Here is a 27,301-nt window from a genome sequence, read left to right on the forward strand (position 1 = left end):
CATTTTATATAATGCAGAATTATAGTGCAAACTGAAAACAATTTAATTTTTGAACACGACTTGATCATTTTCCTACAATTTTATCTCCACACCATAGCTCGTTGATTGCAGGTGGGTACTTTTTCATGGGTGAGTTCAGTTCAGTTTATTGTTTTGCTGGTGATAAACAAACAAAAAGTACTTACAAATTGAGTGTTTATCAGCACAACAGGATGGCAACGAAAGACCTGTAACGTCATCTGAGGTGAAGAGGTGAAAGCATCCCTTTGAACATAAATTAATGGTCAACAGGTCAGCATTTCAATGTTTATGATCGCTAAGCATAGTATCATACCTACTTATTTTCACTGTTTTCATGATAAATCATTGTTGAATTTTTTCTGACCTACATTATGGACTTGAGATTATTTGCTAAAAATTACCAAAATGTTACATTTTAAAGACATAAAATTTATAGTGAAGGAGTTTGATCAACAAAGATTTTATTTCATGAAATGAAAGAATAAATGTATATATGTGTTTGTCTGGTATAAATTTCAGCATGAAATGTCCCCACTGATTGATAATCCCCATTGATAATTTATGCCATAAACAGCCATAATTTTTATCTGCTATTTTGATAATGATATAATTTGTGCCACGAACAGAGTTTTTTAGGCAACGGACTGATTTGTTTTGATGCTAAAGCAGCTACGTAATGCCCATTTTGTTATAATTTGTGAACGCCGCTTCGTTTAATCGTTTATTTGTGCGTCAGCAAAATCTCACATTTTGTCGACTCTGAATTTCTTGACGTTGAATCAACGTAGTTAGAAGTTTGCGCTGGCAAAGGCAGCTTGTACCTTTTTGTGTATGAGGAATTATTTCTCTTCTCTTTTTGTACTATAAATGAGGTCTGTGCTTGTCATGTAAAGCTTGAACTGTAGTGTTTACTCAACATTGATAAATTTCCCTTTCCCGATTTTGCCTAGTTGTACACTGCAAGGGCACAAAGCTGTTATAATGCAGCCTAACTGTGCATTCGATTGCGTGGTGCGCTTTAGCTCAATGCGCACTGCGCATTCGTAATTAAGCGATTATTGCGCAAGGGATGCCGAAAACTCGCTCGAGAACAAACAAAAGGCGCACTTGACCTACTTCTTGGTACAATTGATCTACAAGTAGCAAGGCACTTAAAAAGTTAAAACTGGCTTGTCTAAGGTGTAATTTGACCAAATGAGAGCAAAGTTTGTTAAAAATGGCTGCGCATTACCCAGATTGACTGTACTTGACCGAAAAGGAGGGTCAACTTTAAACCTTAATGTTGTCTTAAACAACAGGAAAATTAAAAAAAAGAACTAGCAAACAAAAAACAAGCAATATCAAATATCTTGGTATGCGGATGCAACCTAGTTCGTACCATGAACAGTTCGGACCGTCAGTTCGTACCTTCAAAAGATCGAGAAAAAAATTAAAAAAAGCTGAAGTCGCTGATCGCAGTTTCCGCAATCATTTTAAAATTTTCCCCCTGAAAAGATCGAGAGAAAAAATAGCTCAAAACCAAAGTCCGCTGATCGCAGTTTCCGCAAACAACTTTCCGCAGTTTCCGCTAACCCTTACCCTAATTCTAACCCAAGCCTTAAAGCAGCCGGCGGCGATGGCCGCTAAGTAGTGCTTGAGTGACCGCCGGTGCTACCTCCTCAGTCAGCCAAGTTTGGCCGCCGGTTTCTTCTAGCCAATTATTTAATTTTGCAATAGAATGATCGTGGCGTAACTGTTGAAAATACGTAGTATCAAAGAATGACACAGAATTAGGTCAGCGCGTCATAATCACCACTGTTGTATTGTGCGGAACATTTGCTATTGTATATATGTGATATATGGAATATACCTATCCAGCTGCGATCACCAGCGCTGTAAGTCTTGTTTGTAATTCCCGACCTTTATTTTAAAAAAGTGTTAATCCATTCCATAGTGCTAATTTATATCGGTGGCAATATTGTCGATTCAATGTTGTCGGACATTGACTTGTTAAGAACTAGTTGAAAAAAGAGAACTAGGTTAGTTGAAATCCGAGGGGAAAACACGTGTCTTCATAGTTGAGAAATGTTTCCGCTATGGGCTAGTGACTTCACACCCTAAATGGTGACATCATAACGGTATAAATGGTAAGGTTTTATGAAACGCGGTAATCGGTATGCAGTTGAAATAATTTACTGAGCACCAATAGTGGAAACAATTTAGTGTCGTTAAATGGTCCCGCAATACCAGATTACAATCCTGATATAGCAGTTATTGCGTGGTACACCGATTCTATAGCAGGACGTCGCCCAGACTTCAACAACGCCAAGTGATCATTTTGGCATTGTTGTAAGTTTAATTCCAGGCCTCGAAATTCGTTTTTGTTGACGGCGGACAAACGTGTCCGGTCTGAGCAGCTATCTCGGCGGACAATTTAAGTTTCACGGCGGACACACCAGTTTTAACGTCGATCGTCATGTTTAATCACTTTATCTTGATAATTCTTTGCCATTCGAGAACTATAGCTAGTACGGTTTAAAAGACTTTTTAAATTTTCAGCGAACTCACTCTGAAAGGCTGTCGTCAGACCAACGACGTGCGCTTGATGAGTCAAAGCGCTGTGTAGCTGCTTAATACGCTGCATAACTTCCACCGAATGAGGTCGCGTGGCGTCTTGCGTCACAATGCTCTGGGTACGAGTCGGAAAACTTCTACACTAACGCTAGTATTTTCTGCTGTGTTTTCCCTAGGCGTTTTGTTTAGGTTTATTTTTGCGTGTCATGTAAGCGAAAGTGAGTTTTCCCTCGGCCTTTTCTTTCTTACTGTATACCAAAACTTAACAAATTTTGTAACCAACTGTGCCTTATCAATATTACTCGAAGATCAAAGCCAGACATTGTGACGTAAGCTTCAACTAAGTTGCGCGTGATTAGTGTAGAAGTACTCCGTACTCCCATCGATTCTTAGCGAAGAATTCACCTTTGTTACGCTGATTCAATGTCATCAATCGTTAAAGCAACGTAAAAATCGAAAGTTTTCCTGCTTGAATGGAAGCTAAGGGACACAGTACCGTATTCACATTTTGTAGATGCGCGCTAGAATGCGCGGAAAATTATATTCTCGCAACAATGGTTCGTGCTATGCAAAGATGATTTGTATTGCTAGTTCCTGTGTTATTTCTCGGCGGACAAATATGACCGATCTAGATGGTACTTCCCGCGGACATCACATGCTGTGACGGCGGACATGACCGCCGTGTCCGCCGTGAATTTCGAGGCCTGTAATTCTATTTACTTGTGTTATCGTTGTTTGTATTTTGGCCTCCAAGCACACAGATTTGGCCGCCGAAAAGGAGCTCTTGTTAGGCCACGATGGCTGCCGGAGAAATACTCGAGTTTTAAGGCCTGCTAACCATAGAGTAATCTATGCTCTAACCCTAACCCTCGCTGATCACAGTTTTCGCAAACATTTTTCCGCGGTTTCTGCAAACATTTTTCCGCAGTTTCTGCTAACCTTTACCCTAACCATAGAATAATCTATGCTCTAATCCTCGCTGATTGCAGTTTCCGCAGTTTTCGCTAACCGCAGTTTCCGCTTACCCTAACTCTAGCCATACAGTAATCCAGTAGTTCTCAAACTTTTTTTTGTTGCGACGCCTCTGGAAAAGTTTTCTGGACTTACGACGCACCAGCAAATAAAAGTTAATGAGAAAACTTATTATTAAAGTTTTGTTTGTTGATACAACAACAAAAACCAATGCATATTATTTAATGTGACGCGTGGGCTTGTTTGTTTTTACAAAGTTCATTAAATCTTGGGAGAATTTTTGAAATTGCCACCCGCATTTTTCTTTCAGTGTTTATTGGTGATCGAAATTTGCTTTTTTCACCGCCAAGGCAGAAAATCCTGCTTCACATAAATATGACGTGACATATGGGATAATAATTCGTAGTGCTTTCTTCACCAAAGCTGGATAATCGCCATTCATTGAAATCCAGAAATTTGCCGGATTTCCTGAATTAAACATCCTTTTCAGGGAATTGTCACAAGAAAGGTCAATGTAGGCTTCTTTTTCTTGTGCAGTAAAAGACAGTGGAGTAGGATGGACGAAAGGATCACGAATCCATTCGTAATTTGATAAATTTTTCGGGAAGTGTTTTGCAAATTTCGACTCGAGCTTGGACAAATGTTGCCCAAATAATTATGCTTCACAAATTTGAAGGCAGCGTCATACTTTTCTTTTTAAGTAAATTGGACAAGAAAGTGAAGTATCGAGAGCTTCCAGACAGGTTTGCTATATCTTCCTTCCACAGTAGCAGCTTTTTAACGAATGCTGCAATTTTATCTGAAATGTCATTTTTATTCGGCCCTTGCATAGAAATGTTCAGTTTGGCAAAGATATCACACAAGTAAAGTAAGCCAATTTCAATAAGAAAATGTTCTGAGCTAAACAATCTGCAGGTGGATTATTTTCTTGCTGCAAAAAAACCTGAAGTTCATCCACCAATTCGTAGAATCGTTCAAAGAATTTTCTAAGCGAAAGCCACTTGAATGAAAATTAAAAGAGCCAACTCCGATGCGCTGCATCCATTTCTCCACAAAATTTTTTTGAAAACTCTTGACTTTAGTGGGCATGTTTTAATGAAGTTAACAACTTTGATGACAACTGAAACTGCTAATCAAAGGATTAACCTCATCTTTATAAGATAAACTGAATTCAGCTACGAAACGAAACTCTTCTGCGACGCCCTTGGAAAATTGAAACGACGCACCAGGGCGTCGCGACGCACAGTTTGAGAACTACTGCAGTAATCTATGCTCTAACCAAGCCTTAAAGCATCCGGCAGCCATCGCGGCCATGGCCGCTAAGTAGTGCTTGAATGACCGCCTGTGCTACCTCCTCTGTCAGCCAAGTTTGGCCGCCGGTTTCTTCTAGTCAATTATTTAATTTTGCAATAGAATGATCGTGGATTAAATGTCGAAATTATGTAGCATCAAAGAGTGACGCAGAATTAGGTTAGCGCATCATAGTCACTACCGGTACTGTTGTATTGAATGTATCCAGCTGCGATCACCAGCGCTGTAATTCTTGTTTGCAATTCCTGATGTTTATTTTAACTAAGTGTTAATCCGAAGTGCTAATTTACATCAGCTGGCAATATTGTTGTTTTTATATGGATTCAATGTTGTCGGACATTGAATTGTCGGACATTAAAAAGGAGAACTAGGTTAGTTGACATCCGTTGTTGAGACATAGTTGGGAACGCTTTTCGTTAGTGACTTCACACCCTCAATGGTGACATCATAACGGAATAAATGGTCAGGTTTTATGAAAGGCGGTATCATATTTGCGATAGCAGTTATTTAACCGAAAAGTACAGTACAAATGAGCGATAAACTTTACCAGTCACTTAGGACAAATACATTGAAATCAAGAAATAACATGATGAATATTTCAAAAACGAAATGGAGTCAGAGTGTTAGTTGCTAAACTGCTGCAGAAATATAAACAAAAATAGAAAATAACAAAAAAGTATATAAATCAACATTACTCATCAAACTTATTTTGTTAAGCTCGTTCTGACTTTTTAAAAAGAAAATCACAACCTCTTCTTTTTTAAATTTAGTGTTGTCGCCCATTTAACCTCAGACAGCAAAATCTGTCATTTTTGCATTGCTTCAACGTCTGAGACGTTGAAGCAATGCAAAAACTCAGACGTTGAAGCAATGCAAAAATGACGGATTTTGCTGTCTGGGCTACTGAGCCATGTGATAAATTAAAACCTTCGGTTGCGTCATAATGAATTACGTAATTCCAACTCATCAAACGAGGAGCAACATACGTGGGCCGGTATTCAAAAGAGAATAATGGAGAAAAAAGTAGGAACCGAGGTAAAGTTGTTTACCACAAAAATGAGCGTCACCGCGCAATAACGAAATTCTCGAAAACCTTTTCGAGTGCGCTGATTAATGATTTTAATTGGGAAAGAAAGCCAGAAAGTAGAAATTTTTTCATCAAGGTTGAAGTGAAACCACTCTACGTTGGACTAAAGCGCAAAGTAACTCTGTCACGTTGCCTTGCAAAGCGGCAGATCAAAGTTCGCAAAACCGGTCATAAAGTTGAATTTGCGCAAAAAATAGATGGTTGAAATCAATGCTTGATTACTCCTGTTTGACGTGATATAGGCATAATTATTTTTTGTAGTCAGAGTGTAAAGATGGAGGTTTGATATCGTATTGAATCGCCGGTTAATACTTGTTTTAATACTCTTATTTGATGGACCGCGCATTATCGTAAAAACTGTCCGACCGTGCATTTGCCAGTTTTACTATATGCATAGAAAAAATCAGGTTTGAAATGGCAACCTCTCTAACCTAATCTTCATACCGTAATGATTTTCGAGTTTCCTTAACTGTATTACTGTAATCTTATCTACTGCATTTTGGGAAGATTTTGTCAACCGAATTACTGGCTGGTTGCAGTGATGTATGCGCATACAAAAAATATTGATGCCGTCAGCGCAAACGCAAACGTGCGAAAAACTATACGCCGCATGCGTCAATGCAACTTGTAAAAAAAGTTGTCAGCGTCAGCGCATACACACTAGCGCAAACTCATTTTGTTTGCTAGGTGCCAAACATTCACACAGTATAAACCACTCGAAACAAACAAGTTTTATTTTGAATTTCCACAAAGAAACACAAGCATCTGAAAGTGTTCATCTGACATTTTGCTGCGTTTTGGTTTCAATATGTCTTTGCCCATTGAAAACATTCTTTCAACCGCAGCACTGGAAGGTATTGGTGTGTTGTAGCGAAAAAAAAGTATTTTGGAAATCTTTTGTTGGAAAAGCGCCCACGGTTAATGGTTCTTTGTTCATCCAAGTACGCTTTTACAACCTCGTCTATGCTGTCTTCACCAGTGTCCTGTGTCACGACAACACTTTCACCAGTGTCTGCCTTCACCGGCTCTGGCTGGGGAGCCGGAGTTGATACCCTGTGCATTGCCACCATCGCGCTAGTTCACGCTCCAGCAGAATACTGTGCACCTGTCTGGAGCCGCAGTGCCCACTGCCATCAAATCGACACTGCCATAAACAACGCCTTGCGTATCGTGACAGGATGCCTGCGACCTACACCATCGGAAAATCTCCCTGTCCTTGCAGGCATCCAACCAGCTGAGCTTCGTCGCGAAGAAGCCATCCTGTCTCTCTCTCGTCGCGCTACGAACCCCAACCACTTGCTCTACTCAAGTCTCTACGAGTCTGTGAACGAGAAACCTCTGCGACTGAAATCGAGACACCCATTTGTACGTGCCGCACAACTCCTGATGAAAAGTGCTGAAGACCAATCCATCAGTGCGGCTACGTGGGCGGACCCTCTGCAATGGAGCTCGGAGTGGAAGAAGAACTCCTCAAGACTCCAAAGTTTCATCTCTGATACCAGCCACCATCCAACCGGAATGCATTTGCCAAGGAAGGCCTGGGTGCGGCTCAACTGCCTGCGTACTGGCGTCGGACTATTTCGCTTCAACATGCACAAATGGGGGATGGCTCCATCCGCGATCTGTGAGTGTGGCGTGGAGGAACAAACCGTAGACCACACCATCTGTAACTGCGCCATCTACCATGCGCCAAATGGTGTGCGTGGTCTGCGTGAATTGGATGACGAATCAATTCAATGGCTGCTCGACACCTGCCCAAACATCTAGACCGCGTCGCCGCCACTGCCCAAGGGTGGTAAAAGGCAGAGCCCCTCGACCCTTGAAGTGGCGAAGAACAAGGTTCAAACGAAGAAGAAGAAGAAGACCAGTGTCCTCATAAAGAGCATGGAGTAGCCCACGGGGTTGGTTGTCACTGGCTTCCTTCATCTGGTTGCAGTGGCTCTCAGCCTCAGAGTTTTTTAACAACTTTGATATGTAGCGAGTGGCCATTTTTCGAATTTCCACGGGATTGACATCAGGCAACTAATCCAGCCATCGCGAAAGCCTGTAATTCGGATATGTGGCGCTGGCGAGTATGGAATCCGCATCAATAAACAACCGTCCAAACCTGTAAAGTCAATGGTAAGTTTTTCACAAACGAAACTTGCTTACATTACTTTTACAGTACAGTGTAATTCTGTTTATGCAATTAAATTGTGGATTAAAACTATTGCCCAGTACTCACCTGTTTTTTATACCCTGCACAAGGCTTTTATGAAGCGGAGAACAGTGTTCGAGGCCACTTATTCCAGCAAACGCATTTAGCAGACTTGCTGTTGTGGGCAGAAGAAGACCCATATATATGCTTTTTCTTCTCCCTGAAGAATATCTAAAGAAGCAGCAACAGGACTCATTACAACTTTGTACTCTCGAAGGAAGGCCAGATCACCTAAAAATTTAGGGTTCATGTAAATATCAAATTTTTACTACCAAAACTCATAGACATTGGATTACTCACTTGTCGTAAAAAATTGCATTTCCAGTTTTCTGCAAGCATTTGATAAGCCAGCTTTATTGCTATCGCAAATGCCCACCAAACAAGCAACATCATCATAAATGGAGTTCCATCTGGTGGTATTTGGGACAACGAGCAATTTTCCCACTTCACTTTTAATTATCTCGGAGGCTTGAGAACTCCTGAAATAAATATATAATAAATAATTAATAAATCAAATGAGATGTTGAAAGTGATGCGGCTTGTGTTGTAACCAATTTTAATCTAATTGCGGATAGTGGTAGATACTAAACACCACATATTTAGATAAAACACAAAAATAGCGTATTCTATTGACCATACACCAGGGTCGAGAAAAACCCGGGTTTTTTTGGGTTTTATAAGGTTTTTTTAAAAAAGATGCAAAAAAAGGTAGATTCATGCTTATTTCACCTCAAAACTACTTTTTACGAATGAAGTGCCTTTCACTCACAGTACATGCTTGCATAACTCAATAAAATAATGCACTAGGGCTGTTGTTACTTGAATGTTGCATCATCCATTAATTTCAAGTTGGATGTTGCATCATCCACTGATTTCTATACCAAGTTGATGCTACCGTGGTAGAAATCACATTGTTGCATCATTTGCTTTAGATTTGAAGGCAAGGAGCATTTATGCCATAATGTTTAAATATTTATCATTTATATATATATTATATATAGTAACATAGGCGTCGAAATAGGGTGGGCAGGGTGGGCGACGCCCACCCTGCCGTGAAACGAGGGTGGGCAAAATATGTTTCGCCCACCCTGTTTTCATGCCGCTTATGAAGTATTCGTTACAACTATTTTCGTTTTTCTTAAACGCTGGACTATCTAACCAACTGCAGCGCAACTTCTTGTTTTTTGCTGTCTTTCGCTAGGTATCCGACAGAACAAAGCAATTCCGTAACAACGCTGCGTGGAAAAATGGCGGTACGCACTGCATTGTTGTTGCTACGGCAACTGCCACAGTTGGCAATTCCTGGTGAGAGAAAGCCACGTTTGATCTTTTCTCCAAATTTGCGTCGGCAATTTGATCTTTTCTCCGAATGGTCTCACTTTCGTTACGTCACAATCAAACTTCAGTTCCCGGTCAGCGTAAGGAAATGTGAATATGACATCATAATGAACATGACAATAAAATAACCGACACAAACTAAAGACGTACTAAAAACAATCGCTTTTACAAATGCGGCAAATCAGAAGGCGCCACTTTAAAGATAACAGGTCACGAGTCACGCGCTTTTTAGGTCGCAAAGGAAAAAGAAGTTTGTTTAGTTTAGCAGCGCTCATAAGATCGCAAGATGCAAGAAAGAAAACATCCAACCTATTAAAGCTTAATTGCTGCAGCGACGCTAAACGCAGTCTTTGCGAAAAAGACTAACCACACTTTTCGAAATTAGCGTCGGCAATTGCCGAGGTGATTGTAAGGACAACAAGATTACAAGAAAAAACTAGTTTTCTTAGACTACACCAGACTAGAATGTTGATTCAATCTTACTATTGCTGGATGTTTTATTTGGGTTACTTCCTACTTCGCCGGCGCTTAGACACGTGCCCAGCTGGGAGAATCTTTTATAAAAATATCAATCACCCTATAATTCAGGCCTCGAAACTGAAGGCGGCCATTGCCGCGATTAACCTACAAAAACCGACATTTTGTCCGCCGGGTCTCGCCCTTCCGTCGGCCGCATTTGTCCCCCATGAAGTTCCGAGAAAATTTTACACAAGCGGCCTTGTAAATTAAAGTAGTAGTACTTTGCCACTTATAATCACAAAGGACTAGAAAAGAGTTAAAGCACTTGATAAATCACAATACACCCTGTATATGCTTGAATTGTTAACCTTATTGAGTGATCAAGCAGCTGATGTCTCACGATAAGCTGGATGCAAGTGACACCACAATACACCTTATTAATGCGATAAATTCAGTCTTCGAAATTAGCGTCAGCAAATGGCGCATTAGCGTGGGCAATAAAAATGCCCAGGCCACACGAGCGCTTGTAACGTTAGGGTTAAACATTCCTCCCAGTCGTTATGGCACAGCATAGATTTGTTTCCTAGTCAACACCCTGATGGATCTTTATGAAAAAGAAAGAGGCCTGTGGAGTGGTATCAAAGCCCGAAAGCCGCAAAACGTGGACGCTTCATTGCGAACGGCAAAGATGGTATAGATTTACAGCCAAGCGATGAGCCTCTTGATGTGTCTGATTCCAGTGATGACGCGACAACCTCGTGCTCTGATACAGCATCTGATGATTCCGATTCTGACAGCTAGTTCTTTATCAAACAGACTTTGTGTTGTTCGCAGTGTCCCAATTGTGCCGAAATTATGTTAGTGTATACGTAAATCGAGGCAATCTTCTCGCAGGGAGCTATTAATTTGTTACCTGTACCTGGTTGAGCAATTGACGTTATTTTATGATAATTCAACGTTGCTAGATGTCGAATTAATGTAAAACAAACGTAACTTTCTTATTGAGCATTGTTGTTACGCAATATAACCGAGCGGAAAAATTAAATCGATTTGTGCTGACTCGAACGTTGAATCAACTCAAAATTAACTTACTTTTCCCCGTGAGTTATTTAACGTGAATTCCTGCAACAGCGTGCCACGTGCGTATCTTGTAGCTCGCTTTATCGCTACTTTTGGCATTATTACATCACAACAAATCAAACAGTGCGGTCGTGATAGACTACTCTAGTATATTTTTTGCTTCTGCCGAAGTAAAAATGTGCTAATTTCGAAGACTGTATGTTGATGCGTGTCGAAGTTCCGATGGCCGCCATGTGCTTGTGATTGGCCGCTGAACAGCTTGCTTCAGTCGGACACGTTTGGCCGCCGGAAAAAAAAAGTTGTATCAAGGCCTGCTATTTGTATTGATTTAACTCCAGTAGACGTCAAATTATTGTAAGCATCTACTCCTTGTTGCGCCTCGCTTTCCGTTATCTCGTCCAGCTGATATAGCATCTGATGATACCGATTCTGACTAGTTCATCAAACAAACTTTGGGTTGCTCGCAGTGTCCCAATTGTGCCGAAATTATGTTGGCTTATAAGCTTACGTAAATCGAGGCGATCTTCTCGCAGGGAGCTATTAATATGTTACCTGTACCTGGTTGAGTAATTAACGTTATTTTATGATAATTCAACATCGCTAGATGTCGAATTAATGTAAAACAAACGTAAATTTCTTATTGAGCATTGTTGTTACGCAATATAACCCGCCGGAAAAATTAAATCGATTTGTGCTGACTCGAACGTTGAATCAACCCAAAATTAACTTACTTTCCCCTCCCGGTGAGTTTTTTAACGTGAATTACCATAATAGCGTGCGTATCGCGTTGCTCGCTTTATCACTACTTTTGGTATTATTACATCACAACAAATCAAACAATGCGTTCGTAATAGACTACTCTAGTATATTTTTCGCTTCTCGTTTTACATGTTTTAGTACAATCTTTTCCTAATAAATATTCACAGTAATTGCCGAGGCAATTTCAACTTTTGCCGTTTGGCCTCGGCAACGTTTTTGCCGAAGTAAAAATATGCTCATTTCGAAGACTGAACCATTGCGAATTTGCAAACATACACATTCAATGAAATCTGTTTGAAAACTCTCGCCCACCCAGAATTCCTCTCTTCTAAGAAAAAATCGACGCCTATGTATAGTAATGACTAATGGATAAGCAATTGCGTGGCCAATGGCCATTTAGGCAAATGCTCTGAAATAGCCATGCGTTCGAATCCAGAATCTGTAATTGGTAAATAGCCTCCTAAATTGCATTTCACATCATATATACAGCGGAATGGCCCGTTTCGGCGAGTCCGATTCGGCGAGTCCAATTCAGAGAGTCCGATTCGGAGGGTTCCCTATTCGGAGACAGCCTTTTTCGGAGAGTTCCCTATTCGGAGATTTATTGAAAATCCAACAACGCCTTCTGTTTATTTAGAGAATTTTGTATTTTATTCCACCACAATATCGTTTCTTTTGCATTCGGACACAGAAAAATTAATTGAATTGAAATTTAGCGTAAAATTAAAAGCGAATTAAATTTATTTTTGAGCTATTAAATTAAAATGTTTGCTCACTTAAAATTGACATGTATCCTGCATCGCTGTCTGTGTGCAAACAAATTTTGGATTTTATTTTTATTTTTTTATAATTTTGATTTTTAAAAAATCTCTAAATAGGGAACTCTCCGAAAAAGGCTGTCTTCGAATAGGGAACTCTCCGAATCGGACTTTTCGAAGCGGACTCGCCGAATCGGACTCGCCGAATAGTAGCAGACCCTATATACAAACTACAATTGAGTAGTACTTTCACCAGTTTAACTATAAGGCCTTGCATAAATGAGTTTTAGTGTAGTAAGCACAAAGTGGCATTATATACTTGATTTTTGTGCACTGTACAATATCCACTGCGTTTTCAGTTTATTCTTGGAAATTTACTTCACAATCACATCCTTAAGTCCTAACTTAAAGTTTGTTTTAAGTGCCTTGTAGTGTTTTTCTTCATTTTTTTAATTTTTCTATTAAAAACTGAACAAATAAGATGCTCTGGGTTTTTTTATGTTTTTTTTGGTTTTTTAAGTGGGTGGTTTTTTTTTTATAAAATCGGGTTTTTTTGGGTCGGGTAAAATACCGACAACCCTGCCATACACACCTCTGCTGTTTGTTCCATAAAGCAACTGCTTTTCCAAAAGCAGAACGGTTGACCTTTTTGTAACTACTGTTGGAGAAAGCTTTTTCCTAGTCCACTGTAGCAACAAGGTTTAGCGTGTGAGCTGCACATCTCCAATGTTTTGGTAGTTCATAAATGCTTTTTTCATCCGCACTGGCTAAAATTGTCGACAAGCTGGTAATATCTACGCGATCTTCTTCATCATTTGTACTAGGTTCAAGAGAATCTGCTCCGTGTTCTAACACCGTCTTGAAAGTATCGCCAAAAATCCTGTTAATCAGCAATGTCAGGGCTGTAGTTAAGCTAAAGATGTTTATCATCAACAATCTTATGTATTTACCAAAGCTAGGGGACTTACTTAAACGCTTTCACGAAATTAGATCCATTGTCTGTTGTTGTACTGATAACGTTGGAAGTGATATCGAAGGCCATGTGGACGTCTTGAATGGACTTTGCAACGTTATCATACATATGTTTTCCCAATAATTGTTGACATGCTAGAACTCTCTTTTCTCTTTTTAAAGTCTCTTGGTCGATCCAATGGACTGTCATGCCAAGATAAGACCTAAAAAAAAGATTCTGTGATATTCTCACTGCAAATGTTATTACTAGAAAATCATACCAATACCAGAAAATTTTATATTGCAGTTCTTTTACGCTGAGAACATTTTCAGTCTCAAAAATGTATACGTAATACCTGTTTCTGCAAGTCCAGGCACCAGCTGTAGTGGAAACATACGGCAAATCGTGGAGAAGGTGTTTCAACTCATCCTTCTTCAGAGCGTAGCTGAAATATTATATAACGTTAATATATCTTTGAATGCTGTAGTTCGAATAATAAATGCAGCAAAAAAGACGGACTACATTATTTGCAGCTTGACCTTTTCTTAGAAAAGTCGTAGAAAAGCGAGTAGCCTAAAAATGGCAACGACAACGTTGATTATTGCAGTCCAACTCAGAAGAACAAAAGTTAACACAGTGCCATAAAAAATCATGTGTCGATGTGTGAAAGCTAGGTGAAAGTTACAACATCAATACAATAGCACACCTGTCTTCAATGCGTTTGGTAATTTTTCTTCTTCTCATGGAATTTTTACCATACCCGGGTATCAAGTCCAGCAGTTCCTGAAAGGAGGATGACTCTACTGTTGTCATTGGCAACATATCGTTGACTACAAAATTGCAGATCTGTGCAAAAAAAAACAACGTTTTGTCCGTCTAACTTCACACTATGAAGCCAAGTCATTGTTTACATTTTACATGGAGCGACATTACCAACCTACCTACTTGCTTGTTTACATTACATTCTTGTTCTGACCCGTAATTTACTAATTTCTCAGTAGTTCTAAGTTGTTTTAACTCATTCTTTCTTTTTTCCTGCAAGACTTCAGTCTCCACGTGGGACTCCAGCGTCAAAGGCAGTAGTGCGATATACAAACAAACTCCAGCTGACTGAACAATAGATGACACTGTGACACGACACTAGAACAATGGGCAATTGCAAGACGTCAACATTTCGCAGTTTGACAAAAAAAATTGCAAACAAAAATTAAGACATTAAAAAGTATACGTTGGCGCTATGCGCTAAAAAACCACGAAAACTTTACGGCGCAGCCTCAAGCGCAAACTATCCAAAAAAATGTGGTCGCAAGCGTTAGCGCAAACAAAAAGTCTACGCCGCAAGTATACGGTTAGGTACATCTCTGGCTGGTTGTCTTCATGATTATACCAGCGTAGCCGTACCCATAGGTGCCGAGTTTTCAAAATAGCTGGGCTGGCTGGCGAACACATACTGTCACGTCATAAAGGTTATTTTGTGCGTTTTTCAAAAGGGCGGTTTTGCTAGGTGGTTGGGCTAGCCTAGTTTTACATTTAAGTCTGTTTCCTCTAACACGATTTGGAAACAAGTAATAGATATAATTGGTACGCAACAACGTCTGGTCTTGGTAATTCAGTTCCGCATATTTTTTGTGATTGGTATGTGCGGTTGCGGGACGAAAACTGCAATACTGTACTAGTTCCATAATTACATTACCATTGTTGATACAACACGATAACACACACACAATACATCGGTGGGTTCATACGATAAGTCGCTCCTAGCGGGCGCACAGATAAGAAACAAGATGCTGTAATGCAACGCAGAAGCGATTTTACGACAATTCAGCTCCTGAGAAGCCCATAGTGGGGAAAAGAACAAAAGGTATAAAACACTTTTTTACAAACGGCGCTCCATAGCATAGTTAAACAAAAAATGTGTTTTTCCGAACAATGCTTTCAGAGATAAACTGCGCAATTATTTTGTCTTTGTCAAGTACATCAACTTCTTCTTTGTGAGCGGTCATGATGCAGGCATGGTTAAGACGTTTCTGTGTCATGGTCGTTCGCAAGTAGGTTTTCACTTTTCGCAGTGTGCTAAAACATCGCTCTGCCTGTTGAGAATGTTGATAGGTTGGTGAAAGTGAATGGAGTGAGGTGGAATGGGCTAAGTGGGAAAAGCAAAATAACAGAGACATGCTGTGTTGCTTGTTGGGTGTGAATTATTCCATACATTGAGTAGTAGTCGTCCAGTTTTAATCCGGTGAGAAGGAATGAAGATGATGTTTTGAGAAGAGCGCTAGAGTTGCAAGTGGAGGGTTGTAGACAACAAGGTAGACCCAAGAAAACGTGGAAAAGGCAAGTTGAGGAGGAAAGCAGCAAGGTGGGCTTGACAAAAGAGGACGCGTTAAACAGATCGATGTAAAGGCAATTGCTGCACGTGTAGGTTGGTCTGGCAACCCTCGGTAATGGGGACATCACCGGATTAAAACTGGACTACCAGTAAAACTTGTAGAACGTGTATTTGAACTTCGAGAAGCTTTTAGTTTTCCTGCAAGCGCACAATGCTGACTTGGCTTCACAAGTAGGCGATGAAATTTGGCTTGGGAAACTTGCATAGGCTACCTGGCAGGCATTTTTAACCTTCTAAACCAATTGAACTTGTCACTTCAGGCTGACTTCAGGGAAGAGATGCGAACATTTTACTCACTCAAAACAAAATAACAGCATTCATTAAGAAACTCAACATATGGAAAACAAGGATAAATGATAATGTTGTGGATATGTTTCCTGTTCTGTGTGACTACATTACCAACAAACCCTTAATTAGTACAGAGTTGATTTTCTCTGACGTTACACAGCATTTGGAATTGCTTTCTGCACATTTCAAGAAGTATTATACTTTTTAAAAGAGACATATGAGAATTTTGACTGGATTTTAAACCTTTTTGTTGTTACAAAAACTGATCTGTCAGGACTCGAAGAAGAAGAATTAGCCGAATTATCATCTGATCGAACTTTAATGCTTAGTTTCAATCAAACAGTTATTGCATCTTTCTGGTTGAGTGTTGTGGAGGAATACCCATTGCTATCCCAAAATGCAACTAAAATTTTATTGCCTTTTTGCATGACCTACATGTGTGAGACAACATTTTCAGCTCTTACCAACATGAAGACAAAATACAGGTCCAGACTTTCGGTGGACCTTGACATACGAGTTTGCCTTTCACAAATAGGCTAACTCCGAGTAATGATGATTTATGCAATAAGAAGCAATCCCATCCGTCCCATTGATGTTGTCAGTTTTTTAAATAAACAAAATTTGGTTTTATTCATTTTTGCTTTTGTATTGGGGGTCCGCAAATGAACAGATTCACAAATAGTGGTCCGTGGCCCAAAAAAGTTTGGGAAACCATGTTCTACGACTCCCCTTGCAACTCCAGCGCTCTTCTCAAAACATGCTCATACCACCTCACTCCATTCGCCTTCGCCAATTTATCAACATTATCATTCAACCCCAGCAAGTTCATAAGTTCTTCGGTATTCCTTTTGTCCATCAGCTTAATTAAGTTAAATGTAAAGCAACAGTCTTAAAATGCATTGCTTTAGTGACATTTCAAATGTTGAATCATATCATTTCTCAAATCTTGCTGTTTCTTCGTTCACAAAGTTAGTTTTTCAAGAAGAATGTATATTCTTCTATGACAAAGCCTTTGCAGCAAACAGTGAATTTGTTGAAAGCATAGTATTAATAGGCTATCGTCTTAACCATTTCAGATCTGTTAACTAATCAGTAATATATGCTGGTCGGTGTACTTAAGTCAATTATGTCATGTGATACGTTTTGTATTTATGTTTAGATGAACAAGTTGCTGACTACTTAGAATTGATTGTTCTATGATTGCTTAGCACTGATCCCCACTAGAGGACTATGTTTTCACACTGCAGCAAGTTTCAGCATGGACGGTGTTTTTATAGATTTGGTCTTAGAAGAAGCATGACTATGAATGCTGTTCGAATTGGATGTGCATCTGGATTTTGGGGTGACACAAATGTATCTACAGCTCAACTTGTGCATAAGGGAAATATAAACTTCCTTGTATCAGACTATTTATCAGAAATTACAATGTCACTTTTAACAGCATCAAAACGGAAGGATAGTACAAAAGGATATGCCCCAGATTTTGTGAGCTTTGCAATTGGGCCCCAAATAGAAGCAATTAAGCAGAATGATATTCGTGTTTTGAGCAATGCTGGTGGAACAAACCCTATTGCATGTGCTGATGCTTTGCAGAAAGAAGCAGAAAAGGCTGGAAAAACGCTTGATATAGCTGTTGTAATAGGAGATGATATCATGTCACTTCACTCTGCATTACTTAAAGCAGGAAAAACAAAAGAGATGAGTAGTGGTAAAAGTCTTCCGAAATCGGTCATGAGTATGAATGCTTATTTTGGTGCCAAACCTATAGCAAAAGCATTGGATTTGGGTGCGGAAGTTATTGTAACAGGGAGATGTGTTGACAGTGCTCTTGTCCTAGGTCCACTGATGCATGAATTTAATTGGCAATCTAATGATTACAACAAGTAAGTAAGACACAATGATTTTTTTTTAATTTTATGAGTTGCTTATTCCCAAACTACAAAATCTGTCAGTTTTACATTGTATCAATGTCTGCATTGAATCGTTGTAAAAATGAAGGATTTTGCAGTCTGGGTTGTTACCTATGCAGACGAATGTCTTTGATGCAGATTGCACAACAGTGTAACTTTCAAAGTTGTGCTTTTTTTTATTGAAAAGTTTGAGCTTTATCACAATTACTTTGTAAATTCATTGCTTTTCTAGCAACATGCGTCTGACAATGTAAATGCATTTGATGTTAATATTAATATTTTCTCTCATTAAGGTAAAATTTCCAGTTAATTTCATACAGTTTTCCAAGCTTATCAAAACAATTGGAGTATTTTCTTGATAATTGATTGATAGTGGTTTGGCATTTACAACCCTTTATTTAGAATTTAAAACTAAGTCTATAGATGTCAGGCCTCGAAATTCACGGCGGACATGTCCGCCGTCACAGCATGTGATGTCCGCGGGAAGTACCATCTAGATCGGTCATATTTGTCCGCCGAGAAATAACACAGGAACTACCGATACAAATCGTCATTGCATAGCACGAACAATTGTTGCAAAAATATTATTTCCCGCGCATTCCAGCGCGCATCTACAAAATGTGAATACTGTATTATATTCCTTAGCTTCGATTTAAGCAGGAAAACTTTCGATTTTTACATTGCTTCAACGATTGAAGACATTGAATCAGCGTAACAAAGGTGAATTCTTCGCTAAGATTCGATGGGAGTACCGGTACATCTACACCAGGGGTCGGCAACCTTTTTGAGCCGCGGGCCAATTTGATAAAATAAAATATACTGGCGGGCCGTAACTGCCGGGACAGCTTTTCTGAAACGCGAATATCTTACCCTTAAATTGCAGGCCGTTTTACATTCCTATTCATGCTTATATAATATGTTCATTGATATGATAAAAGGAATTTATTACTTTGAAACCGATTATTAAAAGAACAAATGTGTGTAACAATTTAATGTTGGAATCTACCAACTGTTGGAATCTAAATTTTGAAATAAATCAACCAGTTGCAATCACAGTCGTGTGATTCCTTTTTTCTTGATTTCCAGCAAAAATTTCCTTTTTCTTGATTTCCAGCATTGTGATGTCATCTGGCTTGTTCAAGATTGCATCATCTTATTGAATCAGTCTAGTTAAACTTTTGCACAAAACTGAAACGTGTGCAATGAAGCATATAATTTGTAGCACGAGGTAGTATCCGTGGTTTTGTTGCACTATGATTTTAGCATGCGAAAAACAACTTATTTATCGTCGCGGGCCGAATTGCGTGCTTTTGCTTGGAACTGCTCTCGGGCCGGAACGAAGCGCCTGGCGGGCCGGACCTGGCCCGCGGGCCGTAGGTTGCCGACCCCTGATCTACACTAACCACGCGCAATTTAGTTCAAGTCTTACATCACAATGTCTGGCTTTGATCTCCGAGTAATAGTGATAAGGCAAGGTTGGTTACAAAATTAAATTATACCAGGTAGGCTATTACAGCAGGATGCAGCAAAATTTGTTAAGTTTTGATATTACAGTAAAAAAAGGCCCAGGGAAATTCACTTTCGCTCACATGATACGCAAAAATAAACGTAGAAAAAGCCTAGTGAAACTTTGCACAGCAGAAAATAATAGCGTTAGTTAGAAGTTTTCCGACTCCTGCCCAGAGCATTGTGACGCACGACCTCGTTAGGTGGAAGTTAATCAGTTATGCGGCATATTAAGCAGCTACACGGCGCTTTGACTCTTCAAGCCCACGTCGTTGGTCTGATGAAAGCTTTTCAGAGTGACTTCGCTGAAATTTTAAAAAGTCTTCTACACCGTAGCTATAGTTCTCAAATGGCGAAGAATTATCAAGATAAAGTGATTAAGCATGACGACCGACGTTAAAACTTGTGTGTCCGCCGAGAGACTTAATTTGTCTGCCGAGATAGCTGCTCAGGCCGGACACGTTTGTCCGCCGTCAACGAAAACGAATTTCGAGGCCTGGATGGCATTAACTAAATTGTTTGAACCGAGTAGTAAGATCTTGTTTGATGCTTGAAAGGATGGCACTTGTCTCTTGCAACCCACTTAGGAGCATATGTCTGTAGGACAGGTAGACTCAAAGATCGGCTTCCTTGTGTTTCTACCCACTTAATCTAAATCAAGGGTGCTCTGAGGGCCAAATGAATACGGTTACTTGTAAATTATCTCGAGAGCGCAATACATAATACTCATAATAGGGACACTGGGACAGTGGGATACCAATGAACAAAATCACACAGTAAAAACGCAATAAAAGAGGTACCGTAGGAAGAAAGCACGAAGAACATGAAATCGCAACAAAACAAATAGCAGTAAGAATAAAGAGATGAAAAACACTGTGATAACACAAAAAACGCAAAAGAAAAACAAAATATAACGCAATGACATGGCTTGTAGAGTAAAAATTTTGCAACCTTTTTTCAAAAAGCGCAGAAAAACTAAATCCTTGAAGAACTGACCGTGGCCAACACCAAAGTTACTATTGGATAACAGCTATGGACACAATTGAGTGAATAGGCAATGTGATTGTGATGTAACAATGTGAGTTTCTCGCACGCAATAAATGGTGCGTCAGTAGCATTAAAAGTTGTGTGGCAGTTGATGAGCATTTTCAGATTTTTTGAGCACTTTTAGGGTAAATTTATAAAAAAAAATATGTGACACTAAAACACTTTCTGAAATATTGTTAATTATTTGAATGTTTACAAATGTATCAGAGCCACACAAAAACGTTGTTTCGGGTCATATGTGGCCCACGCCCCACATGTTTGAGACCCTTGATCTAAATATTCAATCACAAAGTGTAAACCTGTACAGAAAAAAACAAATTTGTAGGCCTATAGTAAATACTTATAGTTTATATCTTTGATTGACTGAAAACTATACTGCTCTCAAGTGCATGAGATTTGTTAGGTTGAATCGGATTGGATAGCTATCATTTGTTTCACCTGTTTTTATTCTGCACAGGTTTTTTATGAGCAAGTTAATGTACTAGGATCATCAAACCGTTTCAAACAGTGTGAGCTGCATCAATTCTTTTATTTTCAAGGTTAGCAAGTGGAAGTCTTGCTGGCCATTTGCTAGAGTGTGGGGCTCAGTCAACAGGTGGAATATTCACTGACTGGCAGACAGTGCCAGACTGGGACAACATCGGCTTTCCCATTGCGGAATGCTATCAGGGTGGCGACTTTCTTCTGACAAAACCTGAATCGACTGGTGGCTTAGTGGATCCATCTACAGTTTCAGAACAACTAGTCTATGAAATTGGTGATCCTTCAGCGTATCTGCTTCCAGATGTTACTTGTGACTTCAGGTGTGGTGAATGGTGATAAGCATTAATATTTATAGTGCAATCTTAGCTTAAACTTATCTTACTTTTATTTCATAAGAAACTAAAGCAGACTAAATCACATAGAAACTTTTGAACACTAATCTCTCCCTACCCCCTGATATCTCATCATGACGTGCTGTGATGTTTGTGGCTGGCATACTTAGCTTATAATGACTCAGACATTAAACATATTGGTCACATCTACCGGAACTGGAATATGAAAAGTATGATTGTTGTTGTAGACTATTTATTCATCCTTTAAGCTTTCTATGGTAACAACTTCTTTTTCAGGAATGTTCAAATTTCTCAAAAAAGCCATAACTCAGTAACAGTGGAAGGGGCAAGAGGATTTGCCCCTAGTGGCGACTTTAAGATCTGTGCAACTTACTTAGATGGCTTCAGGACAACTGCAGTGTTTAGTGTTGGTGGGAAAAGAGCCATTGCTAAAGGTGAAATAATATAAAATACTACTGCTAATATCACCATGTGGCCTACGAAAATAGATGGCCTGGAGAGGGCTGTGGAGTCGGATAGATTTAAGCGTGTCCGGAGTCGTTAAATGGCCGACTTCGGCTTGACACAAAACGATGAACAATAAAATTTAGGATACCGTACACGACCTTTATGCCGTGGTCCGAATAACGCAAATATGAACGACGCCATCCCTAGTCCGCAAGGCACGAATGCCTGAATGCCGAAATTAATGAATGACGCAATGCCCAAATGCCACAATGCAGGAACGACGCCGGTTTAATTATTTCATAGTAAAATTAATTGAATTTCATTTGTCACGGCAGCAATTTCAATTTTTATTTTAAAGTTAGTTTAGTTGTTTTCTTTCCACAAAGTTAAGGATTCAATTGACTGACAAAATCAGCGGTTGAGAACTATGTGGCCTCATCAATCGGAATTTCGGCCACCAAAAAAAAAAATCTCTCCCCACAGGCACCACATCTCCCCAGCCCTGGCCCCGCGTCCTTAGCTGGTGGACCAACCGCTTCCGGGCGCAAAGTCGCCGTCCCCTCACGCCGCGCCTCGCATACGCGGGGCGCGGTAGGCCGGTTATTCAAGGTCTTCACGATCGAACTCGTTTTATTTTGCGTCAGTGGGTATTCACGTTTTATCGCTACTGGTGTAAATAAAAGTCCAAACAAAGTGGAACTGTGCGATACCGATGAGCCCAGCCCTTCACAAAGTAGACAGTGTCAATGCATTCCATTGCTCAGTGCCAAGCAGGAATTAGATTCAGTACCATTTATAAAATGTCTTTTGTATGACCCGACAAGGTATCGAACCCATGCCTACCGATTCTGAGGCGGGCGCACTAAGCGTTGAGCGGTTTCGAGTCCGCCCGATAGCTCAGTTGATTCAAGATCAAGCGGCGCTGGTTCTACTCTCGTCTCTTGATGTGTGCGCTTGAACAAACCTGTGCGGCACCTAATGGATGGAATAATTTTCCGGCAACAACACCCCCAACCCAGTCTCATGGGTGAAACACGTGACGTGTCTATCGCTGTCAATTTTGCTATACACTCGATTGCCTTGAAACACATAGTACCGGACTGAAACCGACAACGATGCTGATGTCGCTTGGCGTCACGTGCCACCATAAACGTCGCTGCTTGTTTTTGAAGCCACTTTTTTGTCTTGACTTTGAACCCTTTATTTTCGTAATACAATATTTTAAGAAACAATAACCCAAACAGGTTTTGCTTTTCCAAGCTGCGTCAATTTAGTTTCGCCGTAGAATGCCTTCGGCTGGAAACATATTTGTTACTTGCGACACTGCTGCATCATCTTGATGATTGCTTGCTTGCTTTAGGACGCAGGACAGCCGAGAGCATTTTGAAGCGTGTGCGTTCCATGTTTTCTGCGTTGGGAATATCTGATTTCAAACGAGTTCACATCCAGGCCATTGGTGACGAATCATTGTATGGAAATAACGCGAGGAAGTATGGTGAAGATGGCGAGGGACCAAGAGAAACTGCAATCTGGTTGGCAGTGGAGCATGATGATAAAAGGGCGTTGGAATTATTTTCCCGGGAGCTTGCGGCAGCTGGAACAGGTTAGTTATTTTCTATTTTTTGATCGAAACACTTGCATCTGTCATCATGCATCTGTCTGCATCTCATCGAACTGACTTTGTGTCTATGGCTCTAGGTCACGGTCACTTGTCTTCGTTAGAGATTGAATACTTATGAAGCCAGTGCTTATGAGTTCATTTTATGTTAACCGACATTTTACTGCGTTTATTCTTGATTAGAGCTTAGGAAACAATCTTCCGTATCACAACAGCGTTGAGTATTTATCACGCTATTTATCACTATCTCTTTTGTCTTTTCATGCTTTTAAATTGGAACCATAACGTTTGCAACCTCATTCGATTCATGCCTTGCAGGAATGGCACCAGGGCTTTGTGGCATTGTGGGCGGGCGACCAAAAGTGAGCCCAGTGTTGAAATTGTTTTCATTTCTTCATCCAAAATCTGATGTTCCTGCCATAATTCATTTTGACGGAAAGGAGACTACTGTGAACCAGGACATCCAGGAACCTCCTCAATCTTCTTTTCCAATCGAAGTCTCTCCAACTGACGTGGAGACAGGAACGCACAGTTTCCTTTTGGAGGAACTCGCCATCACCCGCAGTGGGGACAAGGGCAACAGTGCGAACATTGGAGTGGTGGCCAGACATCCATCGTACATTCCATACTTGAGAAAGCATCTCACCTCAGAAGCAGTGTACCAATATTTCAAGCATCTCTTTCCTTCCGACTCCCAAGCCACGTTTGTTGAACGCTTTGAACTTCCAGGAATCAACGGCTTCAACTTTGTAATGAGGGATGTCCTTGGAGGTGGAGGAGTGGCTTCTTTAAGAGTTGATGCCCAGGGAAAGTCTTTTGGGCAGATGCTTTTGGACATTGAAATAAAAAATGTTCCTAACTTGAAGAAACTTCATTAATTTGAATGCTTTGTGTTGCTGCTCGCTCGGTTCAGGAAGAAACTTTATCTACGCAATGAAGTGAATCATCGATACCGGTATTGAAAACTACCAACTCTCAAGCGAGTGAAACAATCAGAGGTAGAGAGCAACGCAATGAAACGAATCTCTGCACCAAAACATCTCTCGCACCATGCGGCCTGTTGTGTGTGATTCCGTACCGCTCTGTAGGAACACTATTCGATTCAAGAATACGCTTATGGCTGATGTGAGTCGACGTTGTGTTTCATGTCAACCAGGGATATCTAAAGAAGGGGATACGAAGGCTTTTATTTCGTCTGACAATAGAAGGGCTTTTGTTTATCGTAAATAATCTGTGTTTATCATCAAATGACAATTGGCACCGATATTAGTTTAATAAATTTTTATATGATAACGTGCATTGCACTATTAGCATCAGGCCTGGATATTTACAGCATGCTCATGGTTGCTTGTTAATTCAACTACCCGTATACTTGCTTTACATCTAGCCTACTGCAAAGGCTTTGTTAAAAAAACAGTTTACTGGTAATTTTTCAACTGTCTTTTTAAACAATTATTCTTTAAATATGCTCTACCTAACATTTGCTAACTGTCTTCTGTAGTTCATTGTACCAGCTGCACTACAAAACTTTCTACGATTTTAAAAAGAACCACATGTTTAAAGCACTACAAACTACCGCCCTGGTAGTGTCATGAGAATAAGGCAATCGCTGCGAGCCTTCATATCCCCTTCTCTAGATATCCCTGATGTCAACGCCGGGTTTACCACCAGATGCATGTGTGCTGCACGCTCGGAAAGATCACTGCGGCAAAACTTAGTAATTGATCTCCTCGCTGTGGTTCAACTTGAAATTATTGTTGTTTTACGATGCAGTCCCATCCGTTGCATCAAGTGGGTTGTGTCTCATGATGTGTTTCGTTAGTTTCTATGTTATCGCACTCGAGTTCGATAACTACTAGTGGGATGTGGCTGACTCTTTACGCGAGTCCAAGATGCAGTTCATGGGCTCTCAAAGAAAACTTGAAGTTAAATTCTGCGTCAGTGCGTTTTTCTTGTATTTGCTATTTCGAAACTAATTCCAGTTGATTATTGAGTGCAATATTAAAATAACGATATGTTATATGCGAGTGTTATGATGCATAGGCCTATCTAGGCTATAGCCTAAACAATAACTTGACAAACGACATTCATTTGTCTTCAGTTTTCGGCTGAAAAGAGTAAAGTAAATTCACTGTACATTTGAAGTTGCGCATGCTTCAGATTAAGAATAGCAATTCAACATAATGAAGCCAGCTGATCAATCGTGATGTTCTTACTATCAGAAATGTGAGTCAGACAATAAGAAGACAAATTCTTGCATTAGATTTTTTGTTTCCCGCAAATAAGCTACATTGAAACCCGGGATTGAAACTGAACTTAAACTTTCCACTGCAACAAATGTTGAGGATCGGGTCAAAGGATGCGTGGCCACCGCCATAAAATGGGATTTTTCCCGAAAAAATAGTTTCAATATGCTATAAGGCATATCAAGGTTCACTCGAAGCTTGCTTTTAGATTATTAGTGATAGTTCTTTATACTCGGGTTCATGGAGACACTCGCACACAGCAAGAGCATGGTTAAGGCAAATGAACGAGCAGCACAGACGTTGACTCGTTGAGCAGCTGTCGACATCCAGAAGCTAAATACGTCTGTTGTTCTTGCAGGTCAGACTCAGGGATATTTATAACAACGGGATTGGAAACTATGTGAAACTGAAAACAATTTTATACACCAGTAGGATCACTGTTCTTTGCATCGCTGTGATAAAGATTCACACAAATTGGCCTCAAAGGATAGCAAGTAGCAAACGGATAATGAAAAGTTTAATGCACCTACTTTAAACTGTAGTGTCTACGTTTGCCTTATTTGTATTCCATTTTTGCAGTCGTAGGCCTATCATATTTTGTGCTTCTAAAAAATTGCTAAAGGTAAAGGACGATTGATTTTAGTTCTTATGACATCTTAAACATATTGATTTCGTACCGGGTTGGTCTGCGAACAAGTTTGTCATGATACAACAGCACATTTTACTGATTGCTGAACACTTCTCATTTAGCCTACTTCTGATGCGGTTTGCAATACGCAGAATGCTAAAAATCAACAACATGCAATTTTCTTTGCATTCATTTAGGGTACTCTTTTATGTTGTTATTGGGAAATTGAAGCTTCTTCATTCTGTAGTTGATACAAACAGTATTTTATTTTGTTAATTTTTCTGTAGTCGTAGTAATGTGATGACCGGTAGCCACTTTAACAAGTCGAAATTATGCCACTGAAATTGACTAGAATGCAACCGCCAACCAATCATAAGCTACGGTTAAAGTGACGTAAAAAATGGCGAAAAGAAGATCATAGAAAGCAAATTAAGTGACGGATTTTTTGTCAGCTGGTTGGCTTATGGGTTAGGGCTAGAAAGTAGTCATTTCATTGACGCGTGTTCGATTCTCACCACTGCTATTGCTCTTTTTCTTCTGTAATTACCAAATAAAGTTCAAAACAAGCATTAACTCTCTGGATGAGTGCTAGAAGGGTCACAATTGGACGGTAGCCTCTTATAACACGTTCTGATTGGTTGGCGGTTGCATTGTAGTCAATGTCAGAATTTCGACTTGTTAAAGTGGCTACCGTGATGACCCTACTGATGCATAGCACTGAATAGAGTTTCCAATCCCATAGTTATCCTTGGTCAGACTAGTTGCTGCCATCATAGTTAATAAATATACCTAGTTCGCCAACTGAATACGAATTTTGCCGTTTAAACTCGGCACGTACGCCCTCTGTCGGTGGTTAACACGTTTTGCTGACTCAGCAAAACCACTATGGGAAAACCTGT

At 40.0% G+C, this 27,301-nt stretch overlaps 1 protein-coding gene and 1 long non-coding RNA gene across 2 annotated transcripts; one reads left to right on the top strand and one right to left on the bottom strand.

Moving 5' to 3' along the window:
* Positions 1-219: 219 nt before the first annotated feature.
* Positions 220-25,542, top strand: LOC145782486 (uncharacterized). Its single transcript, XM_082594285.1, has 6 exons — positions 220-291; positions 17,324-18,047; positions 21,167-21,430; positions 21,740-21,897; positions 23,271-23,513; positions 23,847-25,542. Exons 2-6 carry the CDS (start codon positions 17,395-17,397, stop codon positions 24,404-24,406), a joined length of 1,878 nt encoding a protein of 625 aa, XP_082450411.1. The 5' UTR covers positions 220-291; positions 17,324-17,394; the 3' UTR covers positions 24,407-25,542.
* Positions 8,368-14,596, bottom strand: LOC145781582 (uncharacterized). The gene is made up of 3 exons (XR_014290773.1): positions 14,506-14,596; positions 13,128-13,302; positions 8,368-8,620 (listed from the first exon to the last, which is right to left on the bottom strand). It is a non-coding gene; the product is annotated as an uncharacterized LOC145781582 (long non-coding RNA).
* Positions 25,543-27,301: the final 1,759 nt, after the last annotated feature.

The sequence above is a fragment of the Aplidium turbinatum genome, chromosome 13 (genome assembly GCF_918807975.1).
Source record: "Aplidium turbinatum chromosome 13, kaAplTurb1.1, whole genome shotgun sequence".
Classification (NCBI taxonomy): Eukaryota; Metazoa; Chordata; class Ascidiacea; order Aplousobranchia; family Polyclinidae; genus Aplidium; species Aplidium turbinatum.